A 15,582-nucleotide genomic window follows, 5' to 3' on the forward strand; every position below is an offset into this window, starting at 1 on the left:
GGAAACGGTGAGGAGAGATGAATGATGATACTGACACAAAGTGCTGGCTTTCACTCGTCTGTACAGAGTGAAGGACAAGAGGCGCGAATCCCTCTAGTGGAGCCCTGAGGAATTACCAATGGATCGATGCACAATCAATCGAGGACATTGTTCCTTCTCGAAAATTGAAAGATATTTCACGCACTGTTATTTATAGAAGGCTTCACACTGTTCCTGCTAACCATAAATATTGTTCCTAAAGTTTTATCCAACTGTAGACAGATTTCTAAACTCCCTTTTACTTAAGTCCTGTTGAAACTTGTATTAGAAAAAATATTACAAATTATTTAAAGTTATAAAGCACAGCACAGAACTGAAATGGCACAGTAGTTAACTTTACAGTTAGGCTGGGGTACAAATTTCCTCATAAAAACCCTGCTCTTATGTGGAATGACTCAGGGGTCCATTCTTGGCCCAGTATTTTTTCCCTCAATTTATGGGTTCATAAAAACCTTTATAAAAGTGACTAAATGCTAGGTATAATAGGTATTTTTGTCTGCTTTGGATTTTACTTCTACATTTCACCTTTAAAAACCGTTTATCTTGTCTTGTTTGGTATCATTCTTTTTGGCACACCTTAACATGTCAAAATTTGCAGCTATTTTTTCATTTTGAAATACTATATTAAAACAATTGATCTCAAATCAGACAAAAAACATAAAACTCGAGTATAAAAAAGTAGAATTTTTTTTTCCACTAATAGAAAACCAAGGTTTTTGCTTTCTGTCTTTTTTTTTTTGTCACAAACAGAGAATTATTATTATTATATATTATGCTTCCCTTCCCACTGTAAACACAACGTTAGTATTCAGGAAAAAAAACATTGCGCATATTTTTTAATCATAACTCTGGTTTTATGTGGCCTATCAACACAATTTAAAAACTGGTAGTTTGAAGTCCACACTTTTAACACAGAAATGGAGAAACCTCTTCTGTCCGCCGATCCAGGAACTTGAATTCTTTGAATTTCAGGATACTTTTTCTTAATAAACGGTAAGCATTATACATATTGTCCTTACAGAGGTGGTTTCTCTTCTCGCAAGTGAAGTAGATTTTTTGAAGGCGTTTGCTTTTTTCGAGGTCGCGGATGATGTCAGGAGAAGGTGATTGTTCACTTGCAATGTTGAACCTGGAACAACATTATTTATGATGACGAGGGAACAACACCAACACAAGGATATCAGATCGTCTGGACACTCAGGGTTGTCTTGGGTAGCATCTTGTTGCTATGTCATCTTACAGTAACTTGGTCAGTAGTTTACCATGACTACTTTATTCTTCCTCAGCCAATCAGCAGCACTTGTGCAATTGTAACCTGTTGTGTATCGTTAGCTTCATAGCATAAGTGCCTAAGTCATTTTTTGGTCAAATTGAGATTTTTGCCTAACTTTACTCCCCTACCACTGTTGCATCATCCTGTCCGTCTGCCTATGTCATTGGCCAATCACAACACTCATAAGAGTCAAAAAACATACTTGCCTAAGTCATTCATTTGACTTAGGCAGTTTTACCATTGGACTTAGGCAGTTTTGCTACAATCAATTTGACTTAGGCAGTTTTGATGTATGCAAAATGGCTGATAAGAAGAAGAGGTTGACCGCAAGTGAAGCCCTTGCTCTTCTTTTTGATTCATTTACATCTGGTAAAAGTTCATATTTTTTTAGTTTTTTGGTCACTAAATGTATTTTCATTCAATCAAAGAGGTTATGACCATGTTAAAAGATTACTTTTTTGTTGCAAACAAAGTATGATGGCTAGCTAACATTAGCGTTAGTAGTGTAGCATTAGCATAGTAATGTAGTACAAGCTAGCAGCTAGCTAACAGCAGCATGCTACCAGAGTAAATCTTTGGCAATTTCAAAGGCAATTTGAGCATTTTCAGCAAGTTTGCAAATTATATTATGTTTCAAACATTTGCTTTTTATTAGGAGGAGAGTCTAAGGACGGGGGACGCCCTGGGTTCATTGTTAATTGTTAAATTGGACTTTATATTGACTGTGTTCAAATGACTGATACTGGTTGAACTCTATTGCCAGTAATATTCATGTAGCCCTTTGAGGCGACTGTTGTTGTGATTTTGGGCTATACAAAAATAAATTGATTTGATTTGATATTAATAGTACAAATTGATTTTTTTTTTTTTTTTACATAGCAGACATTTTGACTACACAAGTAGATTTAGATGTCATCTTGATTTACCATTTTAAGATACTCCAACAGCATTTTATTTTCTGTTGTATCATCAGGAAAGGAAGTTGATGTGAACTTAGAGGAGTTGGTGGATATAGATGAGGGAGAAGGAGGAAATTATGTTGATATGGGGCAACAGACTGATAAGCAGCCAGAGGAAGGAGAGGAAGATGAAGGAGAGGAAAAGAAAGGGGAAGGAGAGGAAGATGAAGGAGAAGAAAAGGAAGGGGAAGGAGAGGAAAAGGAAGGAGAAGGAGAGGAAGATGAAGGAGAGGAAAAGAAAGGGGAAGGAGACGAAGATGAAGGAGAAGAAAAGGAAGGGGAAGGAGAGGAAAAGGAAGGAGAAGGAGAGGAAGATGAAGGAGAGGAAAAGAAAGGGGAAGGAGACGAAGATGAAGGGGAGGAAGAGGAAGGAGGGGAGGTGGAAGCAGAGGAAGAGGAAGCCAGTCCAACCCCCAGCACTTCTGCTGTTCGTCACAAGCGTCCACTGCCCCATACGTGGAAGAAAAATGTCATCAAAGAAAAGCGTCTGAAGGGAGAGAATTACAAGAATACAATGGGACAGGAGAGACCACCAAAGGCCATGGGCCCACCATGCACATCACAGCACTGCTTCAAGTCAACGAAAAGAAGTTGTGAGCTACTGACTGAAGTTGAGAGAAGAGGAATCTTCAACAATTTCTGGTCCATGCCTTCCTGGGAGACACGCAAGGTGTATATCCAGACTGTTGTTGAAAATGTGCCCATAAAACAGAAGAAAGGTGGTGTTGATTCAAGGAGAACAACATCTCTGCTATACCACCTGCAACTCTCAGATAGATGCAAAATACCTGTGTGCAAAAATCTTTTCTGTTCCACACTTGGTATTGCCCTGAGAACCATTGGATCATGGTTAACTGCAGGCATGAAACCCAACACTCATACCCAGCCCAACCCCAAGATCAACAAGACTGGTCCTCATATGCCAATATCAGATGGAGACCAGGCCTTCCTGAAAGAGTGGCTCTCTGGAATACCTACAGTCCCATCCCATTACTGCCGCCAGGTTCCCTCTTATCAGAACAAGAAGTTCCTGGAGCCAGGAACAGTTTTGAGAGAGCTTCACAAGGAATACCAGAATGCTGCCAATGAGAATGGAAAGCGTGCTGTGAGTGAGACATACTTTCGGAAGGTTTTTGGAGAGCAGGATTACTCTGTGTTCATTCCAAAAAAAGGCCAATGTGACATCTGTGTAAGCGCCAAGGTAGGAAATACAGATGAGGATGCTCTTGCTACACACTTGAGATTGAAGAGTCAGGCTCAAGCTGAAAAGGCTGCAGACAAAAATGAATCCAGTGACACACTTTCAGTGTGGACAATGGACCTTCAACGCGTTCTTCTTTGCCCCCAGACAAAAGCAAGTACAATGTACTACAAAACTAAATTACAGATGCACAACTTTACCTGCTTCAACATGAACAACAGAGATTGGTACTGTTATGCTTGGGAAGAACATGAAGGCTCCCTCAGCAGTGAGGTTTTTGCACATCTGCAGTCCAACCACTTTGAGTCTGTCCTACAGGCCAACAGAAACATTGAGAAAGTCATTGTCTGGAGTGATGGCTGCGGGTATCAGAACCGGTGTGCTACCATCAGCAACGCCTACCTTTACCTGGCCATGAAGCATGGTGTCAGCATTGAGCAGAAATTTCTAGTTGCAGGCCACACACAGATGGAGTGTGACTCCATGCACAGTCTAATTGAACGGCGCATTGTGCAAGACGTTTACACTCCACGAGATTACGTTGTCATCTTTGAGGCTGCACGCATTAATCCATCCCCATACAGGGTGACTCAACTATACCACAATGACTTCATGAAGTTATCTGGCACCTATGTCACCAATATTCGACCCGGCAAAAAAGTTGGGGACCCCACAGTCCATGACCTCCGGGCTTTGCAGTACTTGACTGATGGACGGATCAGGTACAAGCTGGATTTTGAATCTGACTGGGAAGACCTGCCTCGGCGCATCAGCATACCCGACAACAAGCCATTCAAGTGGATCCCACTCTTTCCTGCTCAGTTGCCCATCACCCTGAGGAAATACAGTGACTTACAGTCAATGAAAAATGTACTACCAAGAGTGGCCCACAAGTACTATGATGATCTTCCTCATCAGTAGTATACATAGCCTACCAAATAGTACACACACACACACGCACGCACACACACGCACGCACGCACGCACACACACACACACACACACACACACACACACGCACACACACACACCCGCACACGAAGAGAAAGAGAGAGACAAACACACACAGACAGATACAAACACACATAGACACACGCACACCTCTTTTATGAGCCTACAGGCCTCCTCTGCAAATTAATGGGTGGGTGAGGTGAAGTGAGTAAGTCTCCTTACTCTAGCTGCCATTTTGTGATTAAAATTGAAAAGTTACAGTGTGTTATGGTTACATTATAGTATGTCATGTTCATTTTATAGTTTGAAGAAAAACTGCCTAAGTCACTTTTATTAGACAAAAGAAATGATGTTGGGTTTTGTTCTTTTTCCATACTTTTCCTCACATATACTTAAATGTTCTGTGAAAATATCAATTAAAAATATGCATGTGATATTTAGAAAATTAGTTTTTTCTTGTTTTCCGAAAACACAAAAAAATGACTTAGGCAATTATGCTATCAAGCTAACGGTATATAAACCTTCATTAACTGGTTTGAGAAATCCTTTAAACCAGTGACAGGAAAGTTGGATCACAGTGGTAATTATTAAAGGACATTGATGTTTGATGTCTCATTTAATTCGTCATCTGTCATTGAAATTATCAGAGGAGGCCTGAAAGGCTCGCACTAGCTGTACAACCACTCACAGCAGCCCATTCATTCATTTTCATTGCTGACACTGGATTGCCCAATCAAATCTCTTAACTTGACCAGCCCATCCCCAGCTTGTAGGAAAAGTTCAGTGTGGAAGAAGTGGTGAAAAGATTGAGCTGAAAAGCTGAGCGAAAACAATAAACAGAAACTACAACTATTAGCCAGACCTTACAGTCACACAGCAAATCAAGGATTAAGGTCAAATGATTGGCTGCTTTCACCATGAGCCACTGCTAATTTTTAAAGTGTAGCATTTAATTATTGTCAAATGCTTTTAAAAAGAACAATCACTGATTGTTGTTTTAAAACTGATAACTTAAGCATGTTGATTGACTCATCTTCCTTTCCGCCTGCCTGGAGGCTCCCTTAACACCTCTCTCTGCCTCCTAACAAACCTTCCCCCTCTCATCTCGCTTCATCTTTGGCCTACAGTAGCACAGTTTCCACCAACACCTTGCTGGCCAACAGAAACTCGTACCTTAAATGAAATAAATGATATGGAGCACTCCAATCATGCTTTCAAAACTACAGCAACTGTTAAAGAAAGAGGTGATAAACATGCCCCTGCGCCTGGTTCTTGTTGAAATGAGTTACTAACATGATTTCCCCTTCATGTATGGTGATAGACTGGCCAAAATATTAGGAATGCTCTGGAATTTCTGATGCAGCCAACAGTAAGTGTTGCTTTAAATCGGGGGTATTCAACAAAAATGAAAAGACTTCTTACTTCTTAATGCAAAGGTTCAGATGATCATTATTCTAAATATTTAATTACTTTAAATGATTTTATTTTATTTCTTTTATTTACTTGTAATATATATTGTATTATACATATTATATCTATATTTTAAATATAGAGATAAGAAAAATCATTAGAAAAAGTTGTTATTATTGGTATTATTAGTATTATTGCATATTAATGATGAAGGAACTGACCTCACAGGTCACAGAATCAACTTTTTGGTAACAAGTTAATGTGGTAGTTCAACAGTTTAACCAGCAGAGGGAGCCAGATAAGCTGCTTTGAATTCAACACTAACAGGCAGAGGGGGAGGAGGAGGGACTGTTGCCGTAGTAACTGAATCTACAAAAGTCAGTAAGTGTTTGTCTTAATTAAATCACACTTAGCTGTTAGTGTTCATCTTCAGGCACTGAATTCACTTACAAGAAACAGTCCAACAGATTCACACAAGGGGAACATGTTCGCTGTTTTTTCTGCAGCTGTGAGGACTGTTAGCCTGGACATAACAAGCTGTGTGGCTGCGTCACTGTTCAAACTTCAGGTTCCGAGTACCAGTTTTAGTTTTAGAGCTCAGCAGACCCAGTAGCTCATCACCACTGCTCCTCCATAACAACAGTGGTGAGGCTGAAGGGGACTGGAAAATAATGTACATGGAAAAGAATCGCTGTAAATAACACTATATAATGTTTGATGATAATACGGTCTGAAGGTTAAATAAACATGTTTACTGCCTGGTATAACACTTGGTTTCGTCTCTGGGGATAGAATTGTGTCCACTTTGACTTGTGGTAATTAAAGTGGAATTTTTCACTTGGTTGATTTGTTGAACTTTCTTAAATCTCTTCTTTAAACACAGTGTCATCTGATTGTATTTACTGACCATTTTAGAGATTTACAATCAATAACTGGGAAACAGGAAGCATTTCACACTCTGCTACCGATGAGTCTCATGGTGCTTTCACCACAAGTTTTTTAATAAAAAATAATAAAAATCTACAAAAACACGAACATAATTTATTAGTACAGTAAAATCCTAAAAATTCAGTTAAATTTCTAAAAAACAAGAAGTGTTCATCCAGGAACCTTTAAATGGTCTTCAGATCCCCAGGCCTGCATAAAGCACCATGACGCAACTGCTGTTGTGTTCATTTGCTTATTAAAAAATTGAATTAAATTGATTAATGATTATTAAATAAACAATTATTATGCGGTCAGCATGGTGGCACGGTGGTTAGCACTGTTGCTGCACAGCAAAAAAGTCCTGAGTTCAATTCCACCATCAGGCCGGGTGCTTTCTGTGTGGAGTTTGCATGTTCTCACCATGTTTGCGTGGGTTCCCTCCGGGTACTCCGGCTTCCTCCCACCGTCCAAAAACATGCAATAGGGGGGATAGGTTAACTGGTCAATCTAAATTGCCCATAGGTGTGAATCTGTGAGTGAATGTTTGTCTGTGTCTCTATGTGTTAGCCTGTCTCTTGCCCTATGACAGCTGGGATAGGCTCCAGTGCCCACTGCGACCCTGGAAAGGAGAAGCGGATGGATGGATAATTATTATGCTCTTCTCACATAATGTCTCAAACTGGTTACATTCATAAAATACTTGGCAGGTATTTTGTCTTTCTACAGCTGAACCATGACTCTTCAGAGTCCAGACCATATGCACTCAGCTGCTCTGTGCTGGACTTTATCTTTTTATCAATCATGGAGACCCTGCTGACTTCATTAGTTTGTTAGTTGTTGATAGAAATTCCACAATATGTGGTTTATATTGTCTGGTGTGATTTTCTTTTTCCTCTTTGTAACAGTGCAGCCCTTAGCGGCTGGAAACAGTGAGACAGACCAAGGCAAGTGTAGTGGAACAAAGTATTTATTTGCTATATGGCTCTCCTTAAAACAATTAACTTGTCGAGCTTCTTCACAGCACAAAAATCCACCTCTAATGACAACTGGCAGCCTTAAATATGTTCAGCTGTCACAGACTTAACCATTATTCCACTCTCAGGTAAATTCTTAAATCCCAACCTTCCACCACAGTATACAATATATCAATAAGAATAAATAAATACATAAATACATCTTCACATTTACATATTAATAAATATTTCACACTTTAATGTTACACCAAACCCAATATTATAAAAACCCAGAAACCCAAGCACAAAAAGATTCACCACACTCTCTTTACCAATGGTCTCTCCCGGAACCTTTAAATGGTGTCTGGACCCCCGGGGAAACATTTGCCCAAACACCTTGAAGAGGACACAGGCAAGAAAGGTGAGTAATCATTAACTTACAAACACTTATTTGTAGTGATGGGCAGATGAAGCCCCATGAAGCACTGAAGCTTTTCATCCAATTGGTTCACCCCAACGCGAAGCTTCATGAAGCTTCATTTGCTCTAGCAGGACACCTACTGGACGTAAAAATAATAGCTGGCATGAATTTGAAGAGTGTGGCATTTTGCACACAGCCTGTAAATGTCAACAACAAAAGGAGTGTGTAAAACACCTATAGTGTAGTGATGGCAGTATACTGTGTATATTTATGCTGGCAGTATGGAAAATGATTATTTGCGGCAAAGTTCGAACCGCTTCATGAACCAGTCACGTGGTACAGCCGGGCAGCGAGGCTTCGGACGTCATCATTTTCAGCTCCTCCCATAAATGAAGCAAGCCTCGATACGCGCTTCGCGGAAACGCCCCCTCCATTACTCGACACACGCTCCGAAGCCTCGATACAGAACGTCCCATCACTACTTATTTGCACCACTTTTATCCCTAGATTTCACACACACATTTGCATTAGTTTTCCTTACTGGTAAACCTTAATCACAATCTCAATCACCATTCTTCTCTCCTGACAGACAACCACCACATTCCTTGATGAGGAGCAGCTGTGCAGGATCTGAAACAAGGCCACCAACTGATTTTAAAATTCCCAATAAATAGTCAATAAATATTTAAACTTCTTGTGTGCAAATCCATGCTTAAAGTGCAATGCTCATAAAGTGCTTGATAAGGTGCTTTTAATAAAGTGAAAGGTGTGCTCTAAAGTGCTATACAGACAATACAATATAAATAAATGCAGTAAGGGAGTCCTCTTCCTTACACTCTTAATGAAAACTTCTTGACTTGTGGATTTATTTGTGGTTTTGTCTGTTCGTCTTTGCTAATGCAAAGAGAAAATTAGTGTTGAAATGTATGTAGACCTGTAGAAATTTACTCGTTCGTGTAGAAAAACAGTCAAATGAAACATTCTGGACTTTTACCATTTAAAAAGGGGAAAAAACTTTATCCTGTAGATGTGAGAGCAGTCTGATGAAAACACACTTTTGTCTTTTAATTGTTTAAGCCTAAACAACAAAGGGAGAGAGAAAAATGATTAATAGATCGATAGTTGTGACCAGTTTATGAGCTGCTGATCTGCACATAAAATCATTTCATCATTTGATTGTTTTTCCATGTACCATCTATATTTACGGATGGATGTTAATAAGGTTTTATTGATGTTGGTTTGGTTTACAAAGGTGGAAAGTTAACATAGTACAAATACTTAAGTAGATTTTTCACATATGTTTACTTCACTTGAGTATTTATTTTTAGTTTTACTCCCTACATTATTAAACTGTGTATAAATATCTGTGCTTTCTACTCCTTACATTTCCAAAGCAAACTTGTTCCTTTAAGTTCTTCTAGTGTTTATACTCAGGGATTAAAGTGGGCTGGAGTTATGGTTGTGGTACTTCAGAGTAGCTAGTGTGTTGTTGTGTCCGGGGAAAACAGGTTAGTTTGCATTCATGTGGTGAATTCACTATAAAACACTGTTGGACTGCTTATGGTTACATCAAGTGTGGCAGAAATGAATGTGCATTTAAGATAATGATCCTTAGATTACTTAACTGAATTGAAACTTTGTATGAGCTGTATACTGTCTAGTGTGAAGCCGCATAGTGTGAGTGTAGGGGATGGACATCAGATATGATAGCTGGTGAAACTGTGTACATGTTGTTAAGTTCAGTTGTGTAAATCCACAAAGAGCAGCAGGTCAGCTGATTGCAGCCTTTACACTAAGAAAACTTTATGAAGCTTACATCAGAAATTATTGTGGGCCATCATTTTTTCCCCACACTGAGCGCCATTACTAATTTTAGAGTTCCTCCACCACTTCAACCCCTGACTGCTCATTTTCCTGTTTAGAGGCAAAGTCACCCTCTACAAAGTAGGCAACAGGAAACAGTTATTGTTTTGAAATCTTTCAAATCAAAATAAGCACATTCATTAGAATTAGAATTTAGATTAGAATAATATTTGTATTCTTGTGCACTAATAATATTTTCTGATTATATTCTTATATTAATATAGCACAAGCTTTAGTTACCTTGTAACCTGTAAACTGTACTTTTTCACTTTTACTCAAAGAAGTTGCTTCAGTGCTTTTACTGGAGAATATTTTTTAAAAACACGGGTATCTGTTCTTCTACTTAAGTAAAGAACGTCTGTACTTTTGCCCCCTCTGATGGTGTGTGTAACTCATTACTATCATCTTCACATCATGGGGTGTTTTTGGGGGGGAAACCAAGAATCCAGCTCTCTGTGAAAACAACAGGAAATGAGCAGATACACTGTCAGAGTGGGGTACAGATACTGGGTTTTATTTAGAGGCAGTGCCTGTGTGGTTATGACTGAATATGTACTGTTAACAGTAATTTTGGGGAAACTCCAGAACTGACACCCTGTTATGGAACCATAAGTCATAACAAGATGATGAGCTTTGGTACTGTAGTGAGGACAGTATGCACATGTTCAGATGCTGTGTAGGTGTTCAAGTCTCTGATTTTGATTTATCCAGAAAAAAAGATTCTGCTGTTGGAAGATTATGTCAACTGTATTTGATTTTATGTGAGCAAGCCCCTCCAAAGTCTCCCACTGCCCATCTTAATGTGACCAGAGGTACAAAAAGGCAGAGATGCTTCTGTGTGCACAGGTGTTCAAGTGTGAACTCAGAGCAACAATTAAAACAAACACACTCCAGATGAACCTGCTGTGATTCATGCAGATGAGTCAGGATGTTGTTTATGGTGTTTTTATTCTCCCTGTTTTTCCTTTGCAGCTCCCTTTATTATGTGTTAGCTGCTTAAGTGCTGGTGTCCTGGTTCTCTCTGCGATTCTCCTTTAGTTAAACAAGCACGTCTAATGTTTCTGCTATTAGTGATGTGTTTTAGCAGGACAGAAAAAAAAGGTCATTACTTCTGTTAAATCTGTTGGATTTTGTTCCTCATTTTCATATTTTCTGCTTGGCTGCAGGAAGCGAAACAGTCACTGTGTGCCACACTGTCATTATATCAATGCTGCTATCCTGTATATATTGTACATACTATTGTTTGAGTACTTACGATTGGTTTTTTTGTTTTTGTTTTTTTTTTTGTACTTTTATATTTTACATTTATATTTATTATTGAAACTTGCACCAAGGGAGCGGCACTCCAATTTCGTTGTACTCTGTACAATGACAATAAAGGCTATTCTATTCTATTCTATTCTATTCTAATGTTTCCCTGTGATGCTTGCAGTGGTGTTTTTGTGGACTTTTATGGTTTTACAGCTTTACAGCCTATCAACACGACTGATTAGAGAGGGATTGTAGATGGTGAAGTATTTAGTGAAGACCTTACATTTTGTTTCAGTAACAATTAAATTCACCCTGATTATTTTCATCTTGTTTTTACTGCAGCTGTAACATTACAGTATTTGTAAAACGACACTGAGAGAGAGCCTGTTTCTGCGTCTTTGTGCTGCTCTTACAAAGGTTAAATGTTCAGATGATGATTCCAGCTGTTCTTCAACCTGCAGAAATCATCGTAAAGCTACTACATCTGGATTAGAACAAATCAGTGTTTTTAATATCAGTTTAGTCAAGTTTATTGTTCCTGCCCAGAGATCAGGTACAAAAACTCATCTCAGAGATGACAGCATCTCAAACTAGCATCGTCAAAACAGAGCAACAATAAAATAAATACATGCACATCTATGCAAAACAAACAAACAAACGAGGCAGTTACTGAGCTGAAACATAGTTAACAATGTCCATGACAACAGCTCGCACACTGCAAGTCTCCAACTTTACCAGTTGTTTTGCTAATGTTTCCAGCACTCGTGATCTTCATGCACTGAGTATTTCTATTTATTTCTGAGTTAATCTATTAACTTGTGAATGACAGGACAACTGCACATTTGTCATGGTCCCCGTGCCTCGCCAGCTGGCCCCTTGTTAGGCAACATGTTGTTTTTTTTTGTTTTTTTTTGTTTTCTGCTCTCTCTCTCTCTCTCCTCTGCTGGGGCGGTGCTTATTACGGGCTCCCGCCCTTGGCCCACGCACCTGCGTTCAATCTCCCCACCTGCTGCTGATCTCCACTAATCTTGAGCCCTTCTTAAGACAGTAGTGCTTTGCTACTCATCGTTGGATCGTTGAGCAATCTGTGTCAGGCACCCTTTAATCTGAAAACTAGAATCCTTGAGTTGTTGTCGTTACTAACTGACGCTTCTTTGTGTAGATCTTTCCTAGACCTGCCTACCTGAAATCCTGCAAGTGAGTGTGTGGAAGCATGAGAGCCTGCTGAGGAGAGTGGAGTGTGATTTGGAGAGGAGTGGAGCATGTTTGATCCCTTCCTTTTCCCCCACGGTCCCTGGAGCCCCTCTAGAACATTGTGTATATATATAATCACTTGGTGTTGTCACTGTAAATACATTCACTGTCTTTTCTGCAAGGATCCCTCGTCTGCGCCTGAGTCTGTTTAGGAACTCTGACAACACTGGAGTTGGACACATGTAATCTTTAAAAGCTTCTCATAGTGTTTAGGTCTGGAGGTGCAGAGTGCACATGACCATTACTCCTAAATGTTTTCCTCCTAGTGAGGAAACAAAATATTCACATTTTGCACAGTGAAAGCTGACAGTCAGTTAGAAAACTGGTATTTTAAGCATACTGACCGACTCATGACGTCAGCACGTCTTTTTCTTTTGGCTGCTCCATTTAGGGAATCACCACAGCAGATCCTCTGCCACCATCTCATCCAGTCCCTAGCATCCTCCTCTGTCACATCCTTAACGACAAATAAGAATCTTGTATGTGGTCTTACTCTTTTCCTCATTCTAGGTTTGACAGATTTTCAATGATTGTATGATCATTGATCAGAAATTACAAAGTAAGACCTGAGGTGACCAACATTTTTAAATGTATTCTATATGTATTCTGTTTAATACAAACTGCGACTCCTATATTCACTGTTTTCCGAGGTTTCAGCGTTCAACGTTCAAAGACATGAAAATGTTACACAAGCTCCTCAATTAATCTCAGTTTTATCTATATAGCGCCAAATCACAACAACTGTTCACTCAAGGTGCTTTATACTATAAAGACCCTACAGTGATGCAAACATATGACTGATTTCCAGGCATTGCTGTAGTTTCATACAGAAGTCACATTAATTAGCAGGTGCCACTGTGCCACCCTCCTGGAAGGAGCTGAGGAGAGCCCCAGACTCGGGGTCACCCAGCAGCCACGGTGCAGAAGCTACAGGGACTATATTTCAATTCACTCTCCTCTCATTACTATATGCGAATCTGCCTGGGCTGGGAGCCACCACTGCTATTCTGCTCTGAGGCCTTCCCCAAACATTTGTCTTAATTCATGCTTATGCCATCTGCCTTTACGTATGTGAAATGCTTTCAAATCTAAATGAGAATTTGGGCCAGCTAAAGAATTACAATGCAGAAGTTGTCATTACAGGATTGGTGTGCTTGCAATGTTTTACATGTGTTGCACAGTATGGAATCTTGTTGTTTTTAAGGTTGCTGCAGTTACAGTGGTTATTCAACTGCAAAAGGGATCACTTTCTGTTGTTGGTTTTGCTGCCAGAGGTTTCTGTAGTTTCCATTGATTTTGTTAGTTGCAGGTATAGTGTCAATGGTTGCTTGCATCACTCCAGGTGTTTTGTTAGTTTCACAGGTTTGTTACCCTGCAGATTTTTGGGAGATTGTGGGAGTTGCCTTGTGTAGTTGTAGGCAATGCTGTAGACACAGTTTAGCAGTTTTGGCAATTTCAGTGACAATTTTAGACGTTGTTCACATTGGTGTTGTTAGTTACACTGGTTTCAGATATTGCTCTAGTTTAATTGCTAAGTCATTTTTTTTATAAGGGTTGCCGTAAATGCTGCAGTGAGAGAACTGCTGAATTCATTTAAGTCGCCTGTTTAAAGGCACGATTAATCAGAAATTGCCACCTAAAAACTGAGCCGACCAAAATGTTTAAATGTAAGACTCACAACTCTTACCTCATTTCACTGAAACACAGCACCTCCTCTTGGTGATGTCACCTCATTCCCTCACCGACAGCTATCAGCCTACAACACATATGTTGGGTTTAGATTAGTTTCACTTCTACAAAGAGGAACCTACACTGTCATTATTACTGAGAGGAGAAATGGCGCAGAAAGGAGTTCAGCTCGACCGAGAAACCTTCTCTTGTTCCATCTGAGCTACTTTGAGGATGTGACAGCAGCTGTGTCAGAGACCAGAGATAAACTACAGGACATTCTGAGAGAGGAATGGACAAACATCTCACTGACAGTCACTGAAGAGGATGTTTTACTGTCACCACCAGAGCCAAAGACCAGAGCTGGATTCTTAAAATATTCACGTGAAATCACACTGGATCCAAACACAGCAAACACACATCTGTTATTATCTGAGGGGAACAGAAAAGTAACAAGAATGGAACAACAACAGTCTTATTCTGATCATCCAGACAGATTCACTGCATGGCTTCAGGTCCTGAGTAGAGAGAGTCTGACTGGACGTTGTTACTGGGAGGTGGAGTGGAGAGGAGGAGCAGTTGGTGTAGCAGTTGCATACAAGAATATCAGCAGAGCAGGGAGCTCTGATGAATGCAAATTTGAATTCAACGACAAATCTTGGTCTTTACGTTACGATTCAAATGGTTTTCAGTTTTGGCACAATGAAGTCCGAACCAACCTCTCAGGTCCTCGGTCCACCAGAGTAGGAGTGTACCTGGATCACAGAGCAGGTATTCTGTCTTTCTACAGCGTCTCTGAAACCATGACTCTCCTCCACAGAGTCCAGACCACATTCACTCAGCCGCTCTATGCTGGACTTCGGTTCTTTTATTATGACAGTGACACCGCAGAGTTCATTAAACTGAAATAGACAGAAATGATTGAAGGACACTTGGTTAAAACAGGTTTTTCGGTTTCCACTTTCTTTGGTCTCTTTCATTGTTGCTCAGACGTTATTGATGTGCTGTTGCTTAGCCTGTCAGTAACACTTTATAGGTGCGACTTTGACATTGCATTATTTGTTGTCTAGTTAATGATTGGCTTTGTTTTAATGAAGGAAAAGTGTTTCACTCTGCAGAAACAATACAGCCTCATATATCTTTGTAAATGTTGTATGTTGTTCTAATTAAGGTATTTAATGTAAAACATCCCATTTCTAGTTTGTTATATCTTCTACACAAGAGTTATTCTTTATGGGAAACTGTTTTTCATTTATGTGCACTGTCATGTTTCAATTTAGAGAAGTGATCAGTTTGGTTGGGTGTTTTTGTGTTATTCTCTGGTTGGTTCCTTTTTCTTTTGTTTAAGAAAACTAGCCATTGAAATATGCGCAACCCTGTGAAAAGAAGAAGTAATATGCACTCAAACAACT

The 15,582-nt window shown here is 39.6% G+C and overlaps 1 protein-coding gene across 1 annotated transcript; it reads left to right on the plus strand.

Moving 5' to 3' along the window:
• Window positions 1-14,511: 14,511 nt before the first annotated feature.
• On the plus strand, window positions 14,512-15,092 carry LOC113018385 (tripartite motif-containing protein 16-like protein; the record flags this gene model as incomplete). The annotated part of the gene is made up of 1 exon (XM_026161451.1): window positions 14,512-15,092. A coding segment is annotated over one exon (570 nt), but the record flags the coding sequence as incomplete, so codon positions are not given.
• Window positions 15,093-15,582: the final 490 nt, after the last annotated feature.

The sequence above is a fragment of the Astatotilapia calliptera genome, unplaced genomic scaffold (genome assembly GCF_900246225.1).
Source record: "Astatotilapia calliptera unplaced genomic scaffold, fAstCal1.2 U_scaffold_73, whole genome shotgun sequence".
NCBI classification, from domain to species: Eukaryota; Metazoa; Chordata; class Actinopteri; order Cichliformes; family Cichlidae; genus Astatotilapia; species Astatotilapia calliptera.